The 23,506-nt window shown below is 39.4% G+C and overlaps 1 protein-coding gene across 2 annotated transcripts; it reads right to left on the bottom strand.

Moving 5' to 3' along the window:
* Positions 1–2,017: 2,017 nt before the first annotated feature.
* Positions 2,018–22,530, bottom strand: VBP1 (VHL binding protein 1). 2 transcript variants are annotated; one of them, XM_073889652.1, is made up of 7 exons: positions 22,412–22,530; positions 18,954–18,979; positions 18,459–18,583; positions 9,368–9,434; positions 7,803–7,901; positions 4,799–4,937; positions 2,018–3,045 (listed from the first exon to the last, which is right to left on the bottom strand). In XM_073889652.1, the coding sequence occupies exons 3-7, from the start codon at positions 18,563–18,565 to the stop codon at positions 2,975–2,977; spliced, it is 483 nt and encodes a 160-aa protein (XP_073745753.1). In that variant the 5' UTR covers positions 18,566–18,583; positions 18,954–18,979; positions 22,412–22,530; the 3' UTR covers positions 2,018–2,974. The 2 variants fall into 2 exon arrangements, with proteins under 2 accessions (XP_073745753.1, XP_025718654.1); XM_025862869.2 differs by lacking the exon at positions 18,954–18,979 and having other exon boundaries at positions 22,412–22,523.
* Positions 22,531–23,506: the final 976 nt, after the last annotated feature.

Genomic DNA, 23,506 nt, shown 5'->3' with positions numbered 1-23,506 from the left:
AACCTGATGAAAGTGGACCATCAGCTACGTGACCAGGTAAGCCTGCTTCTGGTAAAATGCCCAGGGAGGCACCTTGTGTCTTAGGTGAGAGCCGAGAGGGCTGCAAGTGAACATAAATAAGTCCCTGAGTACAATGTACCTTCCTGTTCCTGGGCCCTGTGCCTGGCCAGGATGGGGATGCTATGCACAGGGGGCTGTTCTAAGAGGGAGTGGTCCCTTATGGCTCCTAGGTCAGGGTGGCTCCTGCCCCTATCTATGTAGTCTGTGGGGACTGCTGCAAGAATTCCCACAGAAGAATTCCCACCATCCCCTGGCATGGTGTCTTACTGTCCTGTGTCCTTCGGAGTAAACTGGTGTCAGACATAGCCTATCCAGGGCTTGGGAGTTTAAATGTATAGCTGAACCCAACACCAGCTATGATAGGTGTTGCACACACACTCAATGTCTTCAGAGACAACACAATCCCACATTACCAGTGAATAGGCATAGTAAGGCTATCAAAAGGGTACATGATTAGAACCAATCAAGACAAACCCTTAAGAAATAGTTCAAGACCTTAAAGGTATCACTGAAGTTTAGAGCAGAGAAAGGAGAGCATTATTCATTAAGGGATTGAACTTTAGTTAACATTCCTACCAAACTTAGCTATTAGTTATTGCTAAATAAAGGAGCGAGACATCATGGTACAGAGGGAAGGAAATTCACCTAGGAACGGGGTCTTGGTCTCATTCTGGCTATGTGGACTTGGGTAAGGTCATTCCTACTGCGGCCATCAATATCTATATGGCAGAGAAAGGCAGGGGTGGGATGATGAATTGTGCTTTCCATCATCCCCTACTGTCACTACTGACAAAACTATTCTCAGCTAACCCCAGGAATAAAAACGCTATAATCTTGCTCCTTAGTTCCATTTTTGGTAAGTCTTAGGAAAAATCCTAAATACATGAGGAAAGCCTCATGTAAAAATGTAAATTACGGAATTATTTGTTACTTATAATGGAGAAAAAGTTTTAAAACAACCCAAATGTCTCAATGTGTATCACAGTTTACTACAGTTCACCCATTAGAATACTACTATGAAACTAGTAAAATGATGTTAATATAGTAGCACTATGTAATAAGCAAAGTACATGTTAAGTGAAAAAAGTAGGGTAAAAATTATAAAGACAAAATTTTCAAAATTATGTTTAAAAAAACCTATGCATAAAAAAGAAATGGAAGACAAAGAAATGTCAAGGGGACTGCAAGCGGAACTTATGTCTTTTTTCCCATTTTCTACATTTTCTCAAATGAGCATCTGAATGGAAAAATAAATATTAGTTTCATTTCCAACACACTTATTATTATTCAGTATCAAGTTTCATAGTTAATTTTTACCCATATCCTCTCTGGATGTACTATACTAATATTAAGCTTGAAAATATCATGTCAAAGCAGTATGGTTATGTTATTCTGAAACTGTAAACCCTTATAAATGATCTGGCAGAGGCAAGGCTTAAATATCTTTCTTTTATTAACAAAGTCTAATACCATTCCTGACACATACTAAGTATTTATATGCATTTATAGAATTAACTTAATTTTTGCTTTTTAATTCATCTCTAAAGAGCTGTGTTTCTTCATATTCAGTTCCATTTTCATGTACTTAAACTGAGCAAATCATTCATGTCCTACTATTGACAAGGACATTTTGTGCCAATATACTTACCATAATAAGGTTTGGGAAAATTAGCACTTACAATATATCAAGATGTATACAAACCTCAAATACTAAAATATGGGAATTTAAAAGTATGAGAGAAGAAGTGACTCAAGGAACTTTGGTGTCTTTCAGATTTAACTCCTCAATTGTTTGCCGATCTGTATTCCTTCCAAAGAGATTCTGTGTTGCTCCTACAAACATAAGTTCTTGGGACATGCTCGTTATATGTAGAAGTAAATGAACTTTACAAATATGTGAAAAGACACATGTTAACTTTAGAAAGAATAATGTTAAAAAAAAGGTGCCATGCCACAGTTTTAACTTCAATGTTTTAATATCATGAAATACAAGTACAAAACATTGTACGAGTATATGCTGTACTACATGGAGATGGAATAATACATTTTTTATCAGAATCTGTATCACCCAGTGCTAGCCACTGGACCCATGGCTTTCCACAGGCATTTTTCTACTCTTCCTATGAGGTTTTATCATGAATAAAAAAGCTCACAAATCTTTTCAACCACTGCAGATTTATATTTATCTTAATATTCTTGTTCAGCTGCTTTGGCGAACTGTTAAGAAATACAAAATTGCCTTAGCCAAGAGTTTTGAGTGGCTAAAGAATTTTGTTATTTCATGTTGGCCAAGATCTCCCTTATGTTGGCATCGCAAAGACACTGTGCACTTCTATGGGGTAAGAAAAAGCGTTGTCTCAATAGCCCTCTTACTGTTTAGGAAGGCAAATTACCATTTCTTGAAAAGTACAGAATATTATAATAGTTATTGGCTAGGCAGTAATTCATGAAAATCCATTTATATAAGACAAATAACAGCAACAGAGAGCCATAAAGCCCCATATGTACTAAAGAAAACAAGTTTGGAAATATTTAAACTAACTGTTTTTCCTACCTCTACACTGGTTTAACCACGTCAAGTGAGAGTACCATCAGCCAATAAAGAAAAGTGTCCAGAATTCAGCTCCCATAGCATACCTCAGCCATTTCAGCCAAGACTTTTTTATGACAAACCAAAAAAATGACGAAAGTAGCATTTACTTTGTTGGAAATAAAAAATTAAAATACTAATTTCATAAAATATTTGAAACCAATTTTGTTTTTATAATAAAATGATGTTTATCTTCTTTTAAGTTTTAATTATCATTCTTGCTGTTAAAAAAAAAACCAAAGTCGTGTCAACCTTTAGGGATAAACTTTGGGGTATTTAAAATAACATGTTTGGAAAACTGAACCACATTTTTAATTGTCAGCATTATGCTTTGTTCTTGGTAGAATCATCTTTGTTTCTTCTTTTTACATCCCAATTATAAACCCTGGCCATATCTGCAAGAATTGTCAAAGAAAATGCAAATGCGAATCTAAAGATAACAGATGCAATGACTAAGTATTCACTCACATACTGAATCAAAGAGAGAAATCATGCACACAAAATACCGGTAACTAGTGTTGTGAGCCATCTTGCTATAGTATCATTTAAGAAAATACTGGAACTAAATTCCACCAATACAAAGTCAAGGTCTCAAATCAGTAATTGTTCAGCACATGTAGTCAACTATAGCGTTATACTTGACAAAATATGTGCTTGACACCGTCAACAGTTTGAAAGACAGCCCCTCATCCATGAAATTTCAAAGACTGTTCAAACCATATCCTTTCAGGCAATATTTAAATTAGTACAATTATTAATAATTTCATCTCTTACCCTCCCTTTAGTTTAATAGGACATTCACTCAGTTTCTTTTCCTTTCCACAAGCACCACCCTGTGTAGGCCTCGCACATCAATTCTTTCTTTCATGGACTGTGCCTTTGGTGTTGTATCCAAAAGTCATCACCATACTCAGGTCATCTAGATTTTCTCCAATGTTATCCCCTAGAAGGTTTGTCTTTTCTTCTAGAAGTTTAATAGCTTTTCGCCCCTCTGGATGAAGTCTCCACATTAAGAGTACCATGCCAACCCCTGCTCTAGGCCTCCAACAGGCCTTCCCTCACCCAAGCACTCAATGCCTGCTGCATGCTACATGCTGTGGAGAAAAGAGAAAGTACAGCTCCTACACTTGAAGTGCTCCCAGTTTGGCACAGAAAACAAAGTACTACATGCAAAGTGCTAAGGAAGCACAGGGAAACAACAAAACACCCCAAGGATTTGAAAATGTTGAGAAACGATCTGATGTTTCAGCTGAAATATGAAGGGAAAAAAGGAGTAACCCACATAAATAGGGGGAAATCATTCCAGGTAGGAAGAACAGGGTAGAAATATAAAGGGGTGAGGAGACCTGATTGGGGCTATTTGGAACCCAGGGTACTGCGGGAAGGCTACGGCAGGAAGTGGTCAGTGGCATGAGGTAAAGTCTGGCTTGGGAACACCTCAGAGTGCCTTGGGCGACTGTGTGGGGCCAATGACTGCAACAGGCACCAAGAGAGACAGGTCAGAGAGGAAAGGCAAAGAGCTGGGTTTCAACATGCCTACCCCCTCCTTGACCAAAATACCTACCCCCATCTCTTCTCTTTGCTGATCCAAATCCTATAATGCCTTTAAAAACAGCCCAAGTTCTAACTTCGAACTAATTCCAGCACATATCTCTCTTTCTCTAACTTTAAATTGCCTTGGCATGGCATACCTGAAACAAACTCACTTGTATTTTGCTATGAAATTACCAGTTAGCCGTTTTACATGTGCAGTTCTAACACAGCAAGACTTCGGCACTCTTTTTTTACACTTACCATCCTGTGCCTCAACAGTTGCAGCAACATAAGAGACCCTTAATAAATGCTTGTGGATTAAGCTATCTATTTAACTAGCTTTGAAGGTGTCTTGAGAAAATATTTGAAAGAAAAATGCTTAGGCGCTAATTTGAATGTGCTGTTTCCAAACCTTCACGCTTCAAATTTAGATAAATCTATCTAGAAACTTAGTTAAGTATTAGTTCCAAATATGTTATTTATTACTCTCATAAAATCGGCAAGTTCAAATCAGCCTAAGAGTAAGGATATTCTTCTCATTAAAATAATGTAAGTAAGAGTGTCGGAAACATCTTTCTCCTTTCCTCCCTTTGCTTTTAGTTAAAGAAAGGATACTGACTTCTGTGGTAGTAAATTGATCTCGAAGAAAGTCAAGGTCTTCCTCAAGAGAATCAAGATTCTTCGTGGCAGTCGATAAATTCTTTTCCAACAATGCCTGAGCTTCATCAATATCATATTCAAGCATTACATTAGCCTGAAGAAAGAAAGTCATGACAATTACTCAACAGGTTAGAGCAGGGGTTGGCAAACTACAGCCCTTAGGCCAAATCTAGCCAGCTGCCTCTTCTTATAAGTTTTATTGGAACCCAGATAGTCTCCATTTGCTTATGCTTTCACACCACGGCGGCAGAGCTGAGTAGTTGTGACAGAGACCATGCGCTCTGCAAAACCAAAATATTTACTCTCTGACCTTTTTACACAAGCTTTGTTGGATCCCTGGGTTAAAGAATATATTTACATACATCATATCATTTACTCCTCATAATAACCCTGGTCAGTCAGGTTATCTTCTTTACAGCTAAGAAAATGTGGGCTCAAGGAGGTCAGGTTGCCTACACTAACAGAGATATTAAGTAAACAGGAGAGTTAAGAGAAGAACCAATGTTTAGACACCAAATTCCGTCTTTCTACAACTTCCATGATGACACTAAATAGTACTACATTTGAATCAATTTAAATAGTTGTTTCCTAGCTTAAGATACAGTAATTTAAAAGTTTTCAAATATATACATATTATCTAATTTGCTCCAGTAATGGCTATAGCTTTTACTGTCCTCTTCCTACCTCCAACAGATGCTAGGGGCAAAGGCAAGGTGACTGTGTTGAATTCTGAAGATCTGGTGTTACTGCCAACACTCAGAGATGCATGCATTCTGGAAGCGGGGAACCAAACCTTTCCCAGCTCTGAACTCCTCCTATTGACTGCCTTACCACTGGGCATTTCCTGAACCACTTCCCTCATCTGACAGAATTTAAAAATTACTCAAAGGATTGTTGTAAGGATTAAATGAGACAGACAACATGAAAGTGTCTGGCACAAAGCAGGTGCTACATAAATACTGACTGAATAACCCAATCCATGATAGTTAGAAAACTGTATAAAAACTGAGATAGGACAAAAAAAATATTCAATGGAAAGTATATGTCTCTTCAATCCCAGACCCCAATCTCATTCCTGAGTCAACTGCCACTCTTTTTCTTTTTCTTTCTTTCTTCTTTTGTCAGAGACAGAGAGAACGAGCACACAAGCAGGGGGAGCAGCAGACAGATGGAGAAGCAGGCTCCTTCCTGAACAAGGAGCCCAATGCAGGACTTGATCTCAGGACGCTAGGATCATGACCTGAGCTGAAGGCAGAGGCTTCACCCACTAAGCCACCCAGGCACCTGTGCCACTGTTTCTTATTACTATTTTTTTTTCAGAAAGTTTCTACACTTTGGTTACTTTTAACAAAAAAAAAAAAAATTAGAATACATTCAAAAACACTTCATTTGTGTCAGAAAAACATTGACGATTCATTCAGGAAGTACCCTGTGCCAAGTATTTCTCTTTTGTTGATTCATTCCTCTGTCTTATCAGCCTCTCCATTTGATGGTCTAACAGGCATCTCAAGACTGACACGCCCAAAACACAACTCCAAGTAACCGTGCAAAGGACCCTGTTAGTCCTCTGCCTGCAAAGGGAGTTTCAACTTTGCTTATAGTTTATGAGTTTTGTTTTTTTTTAAGATTTTATTCATTTATTTGAGAGAGAAAGTGTGAGAGAGCACAAGAAGGGGGAGAGTCAGAGGGAGAAGACTCCCCACTGAGCAGGGACCCCCCCCCGCCCCCAACGCAGGACTCGATCCCAGGACCCTGGGATCTCCTCGGATCATGACCTGAGCCAAAGGGAGCCGCCTAACCGACTGGGCCACCCAGGCACCTTAGTTTCTGAGTTTTGTGGCCTAAACAAACCATCCTTATTCCAGGGTTATAAAACAAATTATCTATTACTTGGTCTAGAACTTTGATGGTGTATTTCAGGCAACTATGTAATACATTTAGAATTCATTCTCTTATGAGGTATGAAGTGGATTCCAGCTGTAATTCTTATCAGACAGCTCCCTACTGTCCCAATCTAGTTTATGGAATCATCTTATCCCCACCTGCTGATGGAATGTGCACTGAGGGAAAGAGAAATTGAGGAAGATTACCCCTAGGATTAGAGCCACTGGGTGGATAGCTATCCATTTACAGAACTAAAGGTAAATAAGTATGGGAATTAGGATCACAGAATGAAATGTACAAACCCTGACAACATTACAACTAACAAAAATCAAGGAGGAGGAACTAAGGCACAGAGAGTGAGTTTTGGGGTATTAATCTGCCCATCTTTCACAGCATTAGAGTGCCTCTAAGGGGTGATTCTACATGGTAACAGCAAGGCGGAAATCCTTCCAGTAAGGAGAGATGGGACCTATACACTTAGCTTGCTACTTGGTACGGGAACTTGTCTGGGGTAAAAAGACCAATGGACAGCTAGCTAGCTGGACAGTCAGGAATGGGTTGGATGATTGGTCAGGGGATTGAGAAGAGTAAGATAGGAAAAAATCACAGACAAGGTCTATCACATCATCTAAAACTGAAATACATGGTTTTAAAAATGGACTCTAATCTCAAGGTTTTTGTAATAATCTTTTCCCCCTTAAGTTTTGAGAGATCTTTCCAGAACTAATAAACCCTTATGGGGAAGAAACATTTATCTGAGGTTCAACAGTTCTATTTTATTTCTATTCCTCTTCCTTCTGTTACATTTAAGAGATAAAGCATTAGCGGAAGGGGAAGAGAGAGTGCTTTGGTTAGTTTTGTCTTGACTGGGAGAGACAAGCACCTTTTGCTGCTCATCACACTTGTAATTCCAGTCAGTTTCCAATACAGACCCCTTGAACTCCAACCCTGTATTCCTTCCACAGTCAAAGGGAGATGAGCACTTTCCCCGGCTTAAACAGTATTGCTGTGGTGGGAAAAACACACTGGTTTACCAGTGTCAGCCAAGGAAGCTGGGGCTATTTCAGTTACTTACCCCCAACCACAGACACACTTTATCAGTAGGAGGAACTGAAGCTTTGCAATACAGGTTATCCGCCAGTAAGAATCTGGTCTCCAGTGAACTGGTGGACTCCTTCAAAAAAAAAAATGACAGTATTGTAAATAGGTCAGTTTAATAACAAGGCTATAAAGGAGAGATCATAGAGCTGAACCTAAGTCATTTAGAACAGTACCATCATGCCAACTAAGTGTGGTGGCAAAATACATGAATGCTGGAGCCAGATGGCTGGGCATGGGGGCCATGGATTCTGGCTCAGCTACTTACTACTTGTGTAAATTTGGCATTTCACTTGATCTGTGTCTCCGGTTCCCGATATATAAAATTAGAATAATAGTCCCAATACCACTGAAGGCTGTGGAAAACAGACTATACACAAACATGCACACACATACACACAAAATAGTGCCTGGCACAGAGTAAGTGGTATGCAAGAGTGAGCAATTATTGGGGCGCCTGGGGGGCTCAGTCAGCGAGGCCTCCGACTCTTGATTTCAGCTCAGGTCATGATCTCAGGGTCGTGAAACTGAGCCCCACGTCAGCTCTGCATTAAGAGTGGAGTCTGCTTGGGATTCTCTCTCTCCCTCTGCCTTTCCCCTCCCCTCCCCTCCCCTCCCCTCCCCCACTCACACTCTCTCTCCCTCTCCCACAAGTTAGCAATTATTACTTCATTAGTGCTTCATGCGGAACCAACCAGTTTCCTGAAGTCTCTTACAAATTTCACCACGTAAAATAATGTATTGGAGATAGTTATTCTAGTAGTCAAGTAATAAATTATATACCCATTTTTAAAAAGATTTTATTTATTTATCTGAGAGAGAGAGAGCATGCACAAGCCGGGGGCGGGGGGGAGAGGGAGAGGGAGAAGCAGACTCCCCGCTGAGCAGGGAGCCCAATGCAGGGCTCGATCTCACAACCCATGAGATCATAACCTGAGCAGAAGGCAGATGCTTAACTGACTGAGCCACCCAGCCACCCCCATATAATCTTTTAAGTACAATATGCTTATAAAATTTAATCTTTACAGCCTGCTTTTATTTAATGAGTACTGGATTAAGACTCAGAAGATTCTCAAATACACTTCTGCCAATAACTAGCTTTGTGACACTGGTCAAGTGTAACCTCTCTGTAACAGTTTCCCGTTACATGAGAACCCAAAACACAATTTCTAAGATTCTTAGACTCAGTCCTTCTTCTTAGGGAGAACAATAATAACGATAAAACCCTTGGATTCTGTTACCTCAAAATAAGACATTTTCTTTTTGTACCTAAAATAACTTTCAATTGCATTTAGTTTTACAAATACTTCATGTAAGTAAAAGAATCCAAGAAGTGTAGGCCCTAAAATTAAAGCTGACTTGGGAAAAAAGCCACAAAATTTATCACAGAAGTAACACTGTGACATCAGTACATGTACACAAGTATCAAGAAGGCAGACTGGATATAACACATTCAAATACCAGTGACCAAAGAGTCAAGGAAGATGAGTCTCTGCTGAAGTATTCTGGTTCACGCATATTTAGAAACAAAAATGCACTTACTTTTTTCTTCTGCATGTATTTTAGAATTTCTAAAGTCTGCTTAATTTCAGGAATCTGACCTTTTAGCCTGTGAATAAGAAAAAGGTTGACTTAGTATTTTGCAGGCAAGAAAAACACCAGGACACAGTCTTACTAGCTTTGCATTTTCTATTGATTATCTCTTTGAGAACCATTAAAACCATCCATTTGTCAAAACCCACAGAACATACAACACTACAGTGAACACTCAGGTAAACTATGGACTTCAGTTAATATATTGATACTGACTCATCATTTATTTATTTTTTAAGTAGGCTCTACACCCAATGTGGGGATTAAACTCACAACCTTGAAAAGAAGAGTCACATGCTCCAATGACAGGGCCAGCCAGGCACCCCTTGACTCAACAATTGTAATCAATGTCCTACTCTGGTGGAGACTGTTGATAATGGAGGTTCTGCATGTGTGGGGAGGCAAAGAATATATGGGAAATCTCTGTACCCTCTGCTTAACTGTGCTATGGACATAAAAGTGTTCTAACAACTAAAGTCTATTAAAAATTATTCTTAAAAAGCTACTAGCAACTGATTCCAAAGCAACATCAACCTCACTGACAAGAAAATAAGAGATAAAAATATGCTGAAAACATATTTAGAAACATACTTAGAAGAAAGAATGAAACATTTTTTATTTTGTTGGCACTGAGGTTTAGCTCTTTCTTCTGGTGATTAGAAGCTGCCCAAGGTTACAATGTGTTGTGCATGGAAAAATGTGCAAACTAGTTGTGGGGTCCCTGTCAAATCACAATGGAATTTGTAACAAGACAAACTAGGGATACAAAAACAAAGCTGTGGTTCTTTCAGAATACATTTAACTAAATATGACTGGAAATTGGTATGTAAACAAAATTTAAATGTGATAATGAAAATGTACTTATTATAGAAGTGTTGAATCACTATATTGTACACCTGAAACTAATATAACACTGTATATTAACTATATTGGAATTTAAATAAAAACTTGATAAACAAAAAACAAAGAAAATATACTTATTGCATCATATAAAGGAAGTCACAGAATATGTGAAGGAGACTAGCAGGGCAAACTTTATTATACCCTGTGCTACTGACCTGGCAAGAAGTATGTTAGATGAGCCTGCTACTTAAAAAAAAAATACTATCACTATCTGGAAATATAGTCCAGTGAATAATATAGAAACACATATTTATTGTTCATTTTTTTTTACTTACTTTACTTAGCTCTGTGAGCTCTTTACAAATTCAATATGGAATGGATGTTGTAGCGCTTCCAACTCTGCTTACTTTTGTATTACGTGTTAATATAGGTAAATGCTAAAAATATATATTTATTTGTAAAATATCTGATACACATGCAACAAAAGAATGTTCAAATAAAGGTTTTTGGTCATGTCAATGATTTCTATGATATTTTTGTATGTATAAATATTACATGTAATACATAAATTATGAAGCATATTAATAAATCAAGCAGCTGCAACCCCAGTCAACTGAAGAACCACATCACCAAGGTCGCTGAGCATGTCCAAGCAATATACCTCTTCCCACTCTGCTCCATCCCAAGAGACAGCAGCTCTCCTGTGTGCTTACAGCCCCTTTTTCTTCTTTTTCCAATAATTTAACATTTATGTATATTCCCAAACAATATATTCTTTGGTTTCTTGGCTTAATATGATCGAGTGTTCAATGCATTTTTCTTGGGTTTGCTTAACTCAATTAGGTTCCTAAGACTTATTCATTCATTTTCACTGCTGTGATGTAATATTCAATTATGAATATAGCACAACTTTTTTCTTAAAGATTTATTTATTTATTCGACAGAGAGAGACAGCGAGAGAGGAAACACGAGCAGGGGGAGTGGGAGAGGGAGAAGCAGGCTTCCCGCGGAGCAGGGAGCCCGATGCGGGGCCCGATCCCAGGACCCCGGGATCACGACCTGAGCCAAAGGCAGACGCTTAACGACTGAGCCACCCAGGCGCCCCATGTAGCACAACTTCTTTATCTACTCTCCTGCCAATGGACACTTGGGTCAGTTCTAGGTCTTTGTTATATGAGCAATGGAAATCTCTAAGTTCTAGGAGTGGGTAGAAGAGTGAGAAGGGAGATAGCAGCTTAGAAGGGAAGCAGATCAAATATTAAAGGAAAGGAAAGCTTTTTAGATGTTTTTTCCTCCCTCTAAACTGCCCTGGGTAAATCACCTTACCTACCCCCTCACTGCTACAGGGTGAAAAAATGGTAGAATTGACCAGAAGCAGAGAGGTCAGGCTAAGGAGCTGAGAAGACAAATACTGGTCCCCAATAGTCTGCCCCCGCAACTCCTACTCCCAGGAGTGATGACAGTGAAGACAGCCAAGGGCAGAGGAACAAAAAGAACCCTCAGAGGCCAAGTCACCTGGTTTGGGAGAAGGAACATCTGTCCAATGGTGGTGCCCTAGATTGTAACACCAGCAGCATTCTTCCTACCCGTACTCACCAGGAGGGGCTTTAATTACCCCCAACCCCACACACATTAGTGACCAAAGAAACTGATATCCCTGAGGGAATATGAGCTGATGGGGAAAAGAAATGATAATCTGATAAACACAACTACAATAAAATAAAGACAATAAACTCAACAACACCCATCAGATGAAACAAAATGAAATACTAAAAGATAAGATTATACAGTGAGTATTTAAAAATACCTGAGAGAAAAGAAAGGATATTGATAATATAAAGAAACAAGTAGCTAGCTGTAAGAAGAACTAACCCAAACGACTAGGTACAAAAAAATGTAATGGTTGAAATAAAGAACTCATGGACATCCATCTAATGGCCAAAAGACAAATTACCAAAGTCAGTAGAAGAGAGGAAATAATAAAGAGAAATGGAAGGCCAAATTAGAAGCATCAAAATCTATATTAACAGGAATCCCAGAAGGAGACAAGAGAAAAAAAATTACCAGAAAAAAATGCAAAATATGATAATCACAAAATTTCCAGTTAAAGAACGATAAAAGACATACAATCCAGGTGTTGAGGAGATTACCACAAAACAATTATGAAATACTAAAGAACTTTTATACAGCTGAAGGTAAAGTTAAAGGCAAATGACAGGCTGCAAGGAAAAATTTACAGGATACGTAAAAGAAAAAGGTTAGTATCCAAACTACACAGAGCCATCTGCTGCAAAACAACTCGATCATGCACAAAAATAGTTTTTGTAGCATGGTTGATATCATAGAGGTGAGGAAAGTTCCTGAAAAAATTAAAGGGTAAAAAACTAGAAAAGCTTTGAGTTGAGCAGTGAGAACTAGAGAAAAGTAAGCATCATGAGTCAGGTGCTGCTATCAGCTACAGACCCAAGCCTGGGTCCCTGCCTCAGCAACTCAGCAGGGAAGCTCACATATTAAGTGCCACAATAGGAACAGGCTGGTATAGAATCACCACTCCTGGCAAAAGCAAAATCCTCTATGGATAAAGGCAAACCACACAGTTATCCATAGTTACAGGAAGCTGACATATAGCTAGTGAAGAAAGAAGAAAAACATCCACACATAGACAAATTACAGTAAAATGAAACGAGATTATCATCTTGAACATATCCAAAAAGAAAAATCAGTTGATCTAAAAAGATAGGCTAGATTTAAAACAATAACCTTATGTTGTTTACATGGTACACCCTTAAATATAAATAATAAACAGGCAGAAAGTAAAGGGATTGGAAAAGATGAAATAAGAAAATGTTAACCAAAAGAAAGCTGGGATAGCTGGAAGTAGCCAACAAAACAGACTTTAAAACAATAAGCATTATCTTATATAAGGTTAAGTTCACCAAGACATAATAATTCTCAAATTGCATGTGCCTAATAATATAGACTAAAAATTTTTTAAAAAGGGATAAAAATTGTTTCCGGTTAAGATGGCAGACCAGCACTCCCACCTGTGACCACTCAACTAGCCAGAGAGCTGCTGAAGGTGACAGGAACTACAGGGCTGACTCCAGCAAGGGAAGAAACTGAAAGGTGAGCTGATTTCCTGCAGCTACTCTTATCAAATAATGAGTAGGAATTATTTCTCTTTATAGAAGTATACCAGACTTATTAATAAGTGAAAAATAACTGAATTAGATCATTTTGCAACTCACAATTAATGTATCTAGGCACTGAGCACCACAAAAAGAGACAACTAGACACTACCTCTTAATGGAAAAACAATACACAAACCTATGAAGCAGTGTTGTCACAAAGACCCTGAATATGATCAAGACTGCAGATCCAACTATCAATTTACAGTATTGAGAAGACAAAGAAACATGCTTGAAAATTTCACAATTGCTTCGAAATTTAGCAACACAGTTGTGAAAGAGAAAACAATAAAACTTTGAGAATAAAATATTAGGAGGATATCTTCATGAACTTGGGATAGGAAAATATTTCTTAAACAGGAGGAAACAGATTGTTAAATTGGACTACATTAAAATTAAATGGTGTTTAGTCAAATAATACGTCCACAGTATATCCACTAAAAAAAAAAAAAAAAAAAAAAAATTGAAAACTTACACATACCATACATAAAAATAAATTTCTGGATTAAGAAGTTAAATGTGAGGGACGCCTTGGTGGCTCAGTCAGTTAAGCCTCTGACTTTTGATTTCGGCTCAGGTCATGATCTCAGGGTCGTGAGACTGAGCCCTGTGTCAAGCTCCATGCTGAATGTGGAGCCTGCATAAGATTCTCTCTCTCTCCCTCTAACCCTCCCCCACAATAAATATAAATAAAAAAATAAGAAGTTAAATGTGAAAAGCAAAATTTTAAAGCTTTTAGAGGAAAACACAGAGGTTTGTGTTTTTGAACATGAAATATAGGGTAAGATTTCTTAAATGAGACACAAAAAGCTATTAAGGAAAATTTTAACCAAAAACATTTAAATTAAGAACTACTCATCAAAGGAAACCATAAGGAAAGAAAAAAGATAAATTACAAAAGGAAGAAAAATTTCTCATCCATGTAACTTAAAAGGATTAATATCCTAATGGGGCTGGTGCACCAACCCCCCATGCAGTCATAAATCCATGTATAACTCTTAACTCCCCCAAAACTTAACTACTAATAGCCTATTGTTGACTGGAAGCCTTATAGATAACATAAACAGTCGATAAACATATATATGTTATAATACATTTTATGTATTATATACTGTATCCTTACAATAATACCTAACATTTTCTTAATTTTTTATCTTTTATCTTTTATATCTTTTACAAAAATTTATTTTGTATCTCAAGGCTATGCAGTTCATCTGCAAGTTTTTTTCAAATTGTCACAAATCTTCCAAAAATTTTTCCAAAATGTATATTGAAAAAAATCCATGTGTAAGTGGACCCGTGTTTAAACCCATGTTTGAACAATCTGTGTTGTTCGAGGGTCAATGTATAAAGAACACCTACAAATAAAAAAAGACAACAACCCACTACTGAAATGGGTAAAACTCTTCAGAAAGCTTTCCATATTCACTATCTCCAATTCTATCATTCTCTTTTTTTTTATTTTATTATTATGTTATGTTAATCATTATACATTACATCATTAGTTTTTGATGTAGTGTTCTATGATTCATTATTTGCATATAACACCCAGTGCTCCATGCAGAACGTGCCCTCTTTAATACCCATCACCAGGCTAACCCATCCCCCCACCCCCCTCCCCTCTAGAACCCTCAGTTTGTTTTTCAGAGTCCATCATCTCTCATGGTTCATCTCCCCCTCCAATTTCCCCCCCTTCATTCTTCCCCTCCTGCTATCTTTTTTTTTTTTTAACATATAATGTATTATTTGTTTCTGTGATTCAGCAGTCTTGCACAATTCACAGCACTCACCATAGCACATACCCTCCCCAGTGTCTTTTAAACCACTGGACCAACAACATTCCCATCCAGAATACCAATGACTTCCACTTTGCTAAGTCCAGGTCAATTCTCAGTCCTTATCCTACTTGACACAGGTGATCATTCCCTTCTCTATCACACATTTTCTTACCTTGGCTTCCAGAGTAAACTCTTCTGGTTTTTCCTGACCCCACTGGCAGCTTTTCAGTCGTTTTACTGGTTATCCCTCTTCTCCCTAACATCTGACTGTTGCAGTACCCAGATCTTTGATCCTTTCTTCACCTACATGCACTCTTTTGGTGATGGAGCTCATTTAGTCCCCTAGTTTTAAGTTACTCCCAAATTTTTATCTCCAGCCCAGATTGCTCCCCAAAGTCAGACTCACAAATTTAACTGCCTGTTTAACATCTATCTGTACTTGGATATCCAAAAAGGTATCTCAAATGTGTCCAGAACTGAACTCCCGATCTTCCTCCAAACTGGCTTCACCCACAGTCTTCTCCATCTCAGATGATGAGTTAACTCTTCCTTCCAAGTTGCTCTGACTTGGGAGCCATCCTGTATGTGTCCCTTCCACATCTCACCTCTAACCCACCAGATCATGCTGGCTCCAACTTGAAAGTAGATTCAGAATATGCTTCTTTCCCACCACCTCTAACAACTTACCTAGATTCATGAAAGGGCCTACTAACTGACCTCCTTGCTTCTGCCCTTCTCAGGAATATTATCAGCCAGCAACCCGAGGGAGTCGTATAATAATAGGGGAAAATCAGATCATACCACTCCTTTGCTCAAAACCCTCAGCAGCTGCCACCTCCAATACTCCACACCCTCTTATTCCATAGCATTTATCACCTTCTAACCTACTCTATAATCTAATTCTGTTTTCTGGCTAGAATGTCAGCTCCAGGAGGACTGATCTATCCTAAGTACTGAAGATGACGCCATGCACATATTAGGTGCACAATAAATATTAGTTCTATTGAATTGTGTGTTTACTATCTAGACTCCACTAGACTGCAACATTTCCAAGGGCAGGGATTGTCTGTTTTGTTCACTGATATACCCCAAGTGCACCTAATGAGGAAGGCTACAGGTACACCGTGCAATTTTTATCCCTCACATTCATGCCTAGAGCAAATGTAAACCTGGAGTGAATATCCTACTACACCACAGCACTAGAGTTAGCAATATAACTATGATACACAAATTTCCTCCTCTCTCCCAGGGCTTGGTCCTGAGGCCCATTTTCTTCTCTATCTATAACCTCCCTGTGGGTGATGTGAAATTAATGACCTTATTCTTCTTTTTAAAATGAAAATAGGGGCGCCTGGGTGGCTCAGTCGTTAAGCATCTGCCTTCGGCTCAGGTCGTGATCCCAGGGTCCTGGGATCGAGCCCCGCATCGGGCTCCCTGCTCCGCGGGAAGCCTGCTTCTCCCTCTCCCACTCCACCTGCTCGTGTTCCCTCTCTTGCTGTGTCTCTCTCTGTCAAATAAATAAAATCTTTAAAAAAATAAAATAAAAAATAAAATAAAATGAAAATAAACTTTTATTACAAAGCAGTATGTGACTACTGGAGAAATTTAGCAATACCGATAACCAAATTTTTTTAAAATATCATATTCCCATCACCCAAAGATTACCACTGTTAATACACCATTAGTGTAGCTTCTTCCAGAAATTTGTGTACATATACGTTTCTTTCCAAAACGAGAGCATACTGTTCTTAGTGTTTTCTATCCTACTCTTTTCTGTTAACACTCTCCATTTGTTTATGTCAATGACTTTTCATCTAATACCCAGCCCTTATTCAAATTTCCCTGTCACCGAATCAAATGAGAAAATATATCTCAATACAAACTTCTGTACTTTTACATGAATGGCACGTGATGCCCAGATGATCCTTCCTTGCTTTAGTCTGCCTCCAAACTCATAACCAGCCTTCAAACTTCTTCACACAGCCATATGCTCCTCTTGGAAGCTTCCCCTGAACCTCCTCATCCCCCTCCAGATCATACCTTTCCCTGTGCTAACTCATTACTTTGTACTAAAGTATCTCAACTGCGATACTTTATGTGCTTATGTTATTTACATATCTACCATGCCCCTAGACTGTGTCCCTGTTGAGAGCAGATACTGGACCTTATTTCACCCAAAACAGTATATGGCACCTAGTTGGAATCCCATAAATATTTAACTGACATAAGAATTCTGGCATATGTGCATAGCAGATATCCACAAGTATTTATTGCAGTGAACTGACTTTATAAGCTACTATAAAAATATAGGGAAATACACAATTGAGAGCAAGGATTCATTTGTTCTATGCCTATTATTTGTGAAATCTAGGAAAGTCATAACCTCTATGGGTCTCTCATCTCAATGGCAAAATAAGAAGGATGTACTAGAGATCCAAGATGTTGTGAGCCTAGATGCTTTGGAGTAAGGTCTTCAATATTCATTCTACTATGTGTTCAAAACCATCTTTAGACTAATAATACCAAGTGTTGGTGAGGATGTGGACTAATGGAACAACTAGAACTCCATACACTGCTGGTGGGAGTAAAATACGGTACAGCCATTTTGGAGGACTTTCAGCAGTTTCCTTCTAACACTGAACATTACACTTAAACCATAGAAGTTAGCAATTCTACCCCGAGGTAATTACCCAGGAGAAATGAAAACGTATACCCACACAAAGACTTCAAGCCAAAGGGGGAAACAACCTAAATGTCCACTGACAGGCAAATAGATAAAAATTGTGGGTGGTACAAATACATACAATGGAGGAAGATTCAGCACTAAAAAGAAACTAATTTACTGATACACACAAGACCATGGATGACTCTCAAAAGCATTATACTAAGTGTCAGAAGCCTGACATAAAATAGTAGTTACTATATGCTTTCACTTATATGAAGTTCAAGAACAGACAAAAACAAATTTATGGTGAAAACAATCAGAACAATGGTTGTCTCAAAGGGGGCAGAGTTGGCCAGAAAGGGGTGACAGGAACTCCCTAGAGTAATAGGAATATTCTACATATTGATCTGGGCAATGATTATAGAAGTGAATACATATGTGAAAATTCATTAAACTGAATATTCAACATCTGGACATTTTATTATATGTAAATTATGTCTTGATTTTTAAAGTTTAAGCCATACAAAATTAACAACAAAAAACAACTTGTAAATGTTTACACTTACCTCCTTTTCTTTTGAGCAAGGTTGAGTTCCATAAACTTATACTTCTGGTACTGTTCATCCAGCTTCTTTAGTACTGTATCTGCAGTCTCATTCCCAGGCTGTTTCATGAAGGAATCTACATCTTCCTTTAATATCAAAATAACACATGACAAGTTTTAGACTTTTTTTTTTTTTTAAAGATTTTAAACCCTGAGATCATGACCTGAGCCAAAACCGAGAGTTGGTCGCTTAACCAACTGAGTCACCCAGGTACTCTCAAATTTTAGAATTCATACCTCTAATCTGATTTTTGACTGCTTCAACTTTATCTTTAAAACAAAAAAGAAAGAAAAAGCTTGTTTCTTTTTTCCAAATACTTGTTTTTAACTAAAATGTAGTTATAAAAAATTCAAGACCATTTCAGACAGTGCACATACATTATGTAGCTAATTTATTCTTCCTCTACCTACCTCTTTTTATTTTTATTTATATATAGGGAAAGAAAGATGACCTTACCTGCTTTATGCACCCCCCAGGCGACCCTAGTAGTAAATATGAAAATTACAATCAAACACATTGCCTAGTCATGTAGCCTAGTCACAAAACGACTCAACAGATTATATGCCAAAATTATTGACTAAAATTTTTAATGCACGTTCTACCATAGAAATCATGCTAAATATGGTCGTTAGGTTCCCAAGGCAAGCCACAAGTACCTCCTTAAGTATCAATGGTGGAAATAAAGTAAACCTAAAAGGCAAACAGAACAATCTTTTGTAAAAGGAATAATGAAGCAAAAGAAAAGTAGTAAAACTGAACAGCACTTTTTAAATGTATACTACATGCTGGTCCTTGAAGAAAAACGAGTTAATAAGATAAGGATCAGGAACTAAATGAAAATATATGGAAATTTTAGGGCAATCCTATTGGACGTTTCCAGTACTTTAAAGAACTTAATTCTTTCATTTTAAGTTAAATTCAATAACCTTACGGTTTCTGAGATCTCTATATCATTATTCTTATCCATACTTACTAGCTATAAGGGAGTATTTTAGCCAAAACAAGACAAGAAGCAAAAGAAAAACAACAGCAAGGGAGTGTGAACTCTGAAGCCATCAAGCTAGAGACATAGTAAAAGAAATTGAAGAGGTGAGGCTGGGGGCAATGACTGAACTCTGCATGTATAATGGAGACACCATCCTCCCAGAAGGGTCACTGCAGGAAAGAGATAAAAGTCAAAGTTTCTAGCACCTGGTAAATGTTGCTAGGAGCTTAGAGTCTAGCAAGCAGAATTAAGCAGCACAGAATTGTGGCTAAGAGACAGGGCCTGCCTTGTTTGAATCCTGGCTTCACCACGTACTAGACGTGTTCACTTTGGAGAAGTTATTGAACCTCTCTCTTTGACTCAAGTTTCTCATCTGTAAAAATGAAAATACCTTTTTCTCACAGGGGACTAAATGAGTTAGCATGTGTAAAATGCTTACGAGAATACATGACAGCTAGTAAGTGCTCAACAAACATTAGCTATGTTCATATATGTCTATAATACAATGTGCTGAGGGAACAAATGAAAGTGCCAAGAATTCTGTCTTGGGGCAGTGCTCAAGAAAAACTACAGGGAGGGGCGCTTGGGTGGCTCAGTTGGTTAAGCATCCAACTCTTGATTTGTGCTCAGATCATGATCTATAGGGTGGTGGGATTGTGCTCAGATCATGATCTATAGGGTGGTGGGACTGAGCCCTACATTGGACTCTGCGCTCAGCACAGAGTCTGCTTGTCCCTCTCCCTCGGCTCCCACCCCCACCTCGCAAGCTCTTTGTCTTTATCTCTAAAATAAATAAAATCTTTTTTAAAAAAAGAATAACTACAGGGAGGTCATATCTGAACTAGATGTTGAGAGATTAAGACAAGACATGAGCAACTGGGCGAGGGAGAAAAGGACAATTCAAGCAGAGAAAGAAAACAAACTATGGCACCAGTGGGAATGGAGAAAAGGATGAGGTCTGACTTTTAACCAGAACAGTATAGGGCCTCCCGTATCACAGAAACTAATATATATTAAGCATCTACTTCTTATACTGAAAGCACACATTGCTTCTCATAGCAACTCTCTAAATATTGTTATCGCTATTTCAGTGAAAGTAACTGAGGCTCAAAGTGGTAAAAAATAAAATGCTCAAGATGAAGCAGCAATTGCAAACTAGAGGCAGGATTCAAACCCTGGCTACTTAGAAGCCAATGTTCTTTCTACAATACCATGTTATTCAAATAATTACACAAAATTTGGATTGCTTACATATTATATTCTACTGGTAGAAATTTTAAGGTCTAGAAAAAATAACCCAGAGCAATTTTAGGGGGAAAAGGCATTTTAAGATAAGACTTTATAAAGCCTCAGATAAAATGTATCCTCCTGAATTAGCTTTTTGAAGCCATCTCTAGCTGAGGACCAAGAATGTATTATTTAAGGCACTATGGAAATTGAATTCAACATCTAGTTATGAGCTTATACTATGTGTCAGGTGCTGTGCTATAGGACCAGGAGAAATTGACACTGAGCCAAGATGACTACCTCACTTTCCTCCCACGGGCAGAGCATGTAAATAGGGGCCCTGGTGCTCCACAGATTGCCCAAGTTCAAATCCTGGATAACTTGCTTACCTTCACACTATATGACTTGGGGCCAAGTGACTCAAGTTCCTCAGTTTCATCATCCACAAAATGGGAATGATAATACCTACCTCCTGGAGTTTTGGAAAAGCATTAGGAAAGTGCGTGGCACTCAACAAATTTTGTCTCATTACCATTAGTTGGGAAACGAACGTAAAGAAATAAATGGCATAGCTCAGGGGGAAAACACAAAATAACAAAAGAAAACAACTACAAAATTGAATCAACAAATGCAAATATGCAATACAGAGTGTATATAAAAGTGGTCTAAATAAAGAATAAATAAAAGAAATGGGTATTTTGAATGACGTAAGGTATCATTAACAAAAAGGTGGAGATAAAGCAATATAGGTACAACCCAAAAGGTCAAGAAAATTCCGTTAAGACTTTATAGTAGCTTGGTCAGAACTGAGTGAAAGACAGATGATACTGACCTGAAGGCCAGTCGTGTTTTCTCTCATTATTCAAACAGTTTTGAAATACTATTTCTAGAATGGCCTAATGAAAGGACAGTGTTGAAGTTATCTAGTTGCTTCTCTTTGATTGGACTTGGGTTGATCCCCGTGTTCTGTGAAGCCTCCAAACTGCATTCCCTACCTCCTCTCTCAACTCCACACGATGCATTCTCTACTAAGTTGTTAGAATGATGTACCTAAAACCAAATATGATTACACCGTGCCTTTATGTAGACAGCTTCTAATGACAGCCCGTTGCCTACTGGATAAAGCCTCAATTCCTTAGCAGGACACACACAAAAAGCCTTCACACTCTGACTCTATCCTACCTTCCCATCAGTCTCTTCTTCCATTCCTGCAAGGCAACAGACCACAGCATTCCTTGAACAGACTAGGTGTAATTTCCTATTTTCACACCTAAGCACCAGCTGTTCTGCCTACTCACTGTATCCTGTCACCATATAACCGTCGTTCCCTCCAGCATCTAGGCTGAGTCTCTCTCTGGCTGCTCACCGCCTCCCCCTTTCCCTTTCCAAAAGCAGCAGAGAGTGAAACCCGGCATCCGGGGAGAGGCCCCTCAGACCGCCCCGCCCCGCTCCACAGTCCTCCCGTCCCGCGTCCCCTTCTGTTCGCCGACCGCGTTTCCCTCCGCGGGGGGGGGGGGGGGGGGGGGGGGGGTACCAGTAAGTTCAGTTCGTCTAGGCGTAGAGGGGGAGAGCGGGCGAAGCGCTCTCTTTCAGGTCCATTTGCTCAACTCCTCCCCCAATAGTCGAGGCCGGGGTGAAGGCCGGGAAGTAGGGGTAGCCCGCGGCCTAGCGCCAACATGCCGAGGACCAGCGTGCCTCTTACCACAAACACGGCCTCAGGAATCCCCAGGTGGAGCCGTCGCCCGTTCCCTGTAGCCACTTCTCCTAAGCCACAACCGTCCTTCCCGGCCGCCATCTTGGGAAAGCGAGAGCGCGAGTAACTGCCTCCCGAGCCGCCAACCGCTGGTGGTCCCTGATTGGCTCGCTCACAGCTGCAGGCCCGCCCCCCCTCCTCCTTGTGAGTCTGCGGGTTCATTGGCGCGCAGGAAGTAGCCGCCCCTTCTCTCTCCGACGAGTCGCCCAACCTGTGGGTGCTAATTGGCTGTGCACAGGTGAGTGACAAGCCAGGAAGTGCCGCGGGGGAGATGCTGGCTCTGCAGGAAGAATCTATGCAGGGTTCAGGGAAGAAGGGTCTTGGGGGTTTTGTGGGTGGGAGGGCTCGAGGACCCTGGGAATCAGAGCCCGAACTAGACCTCAGTTCCACCCCAAAACGGGCAACACCTTCCAGAATAGCCTTCCAAGCGACCCGATCCCCTCTCGGCTACAAGTGAATCTGGGACCTAGACGCCGCGACGGAGCCTTGGTCTCCGTGCCTTTCTGGTCCCACAATCCGAGCGAGCTTCCTGGCCCTCAAAGGGGACTTGTTTTGTGTCTGTTTCGGAATGGAGCCATTGGCCTGATTTTAATAAATATCCCGCCCACTGCACCAACCTTTCCTGAAAGCCACCCTTGATCGGAATGTTGCCACCCCAATTCAACCATTTTCAAAACTTCATATTCTACACACAAAATCCTAAGAACTCTTCCGAGGCTTCCAGCCCGAAGGACTTCCCCAACACCGTCCACCACTACGACCCTTTGAAAGCAAATGCGTTATACAGACGTGAGTACTTATTCTTTGGTCTCTTTTCTAACAACTAACAACCCTGTTCCTCCCGCCTTTGCTTGCACTGGAGTGCTTTGCAGTGAAGCGGTCCTTCATCCACTCACACAAACCCTACAGTGAGGCAGCCCGTTTATGAATGAAGGATGTTAGTTCCCTTACTTAGTGGGGATACATATGTAATAAGAATAGTGATTAACATTTATTAAAAGCTAACTGTGTGCCAGTCACTGAGTCATGCTGTTTAATTCCCAC

Source organism: Callorhinus ursinus, unplaced genomic scaffold (assembly GCF_003265705.2).
Source record: "Callorhinus ursinus isolate GAN/ISIS: 27379988/994484 unplaced genomic scaffold, GSC_fseal_2.0 scaffold112, whole genome shotgun sequence".
NCBI lineage: Eukaryota > Metazoa > Chordata > Mammalia > Carnivora > Otariidae > Callorhinus > Callorhinus ursinus.
The sequence above is the reverse complement of the archived record's forward strand: the minus strand, read 5'-3'. Positions and strand labels throughout refer to the sequence as shown.

Coding starts and splice junctions, on each gene's coding strand:
- VBP1 (XM_025862869.2), bottom strand. CDS start 22,504: ATGGCGGCCGGGAAGGACGGTTGTGGCTTAGGAGAAGTGGCTACAGGG. Junction 18,584..22,411: donor TTCCTGAGGCCGTGTTTGTG/GTAAGAGGCACG, acceptor TTGATATTAAAG/GAAGATGTAGATTCCTTCAT. Junction 7,902..9,367: donor AATACATGCAGAAGAAAAAA/GTAAGTGCATTT, acceptor TTTTTTTTGAAG/GAGTCCACCAGTTCACTGGA.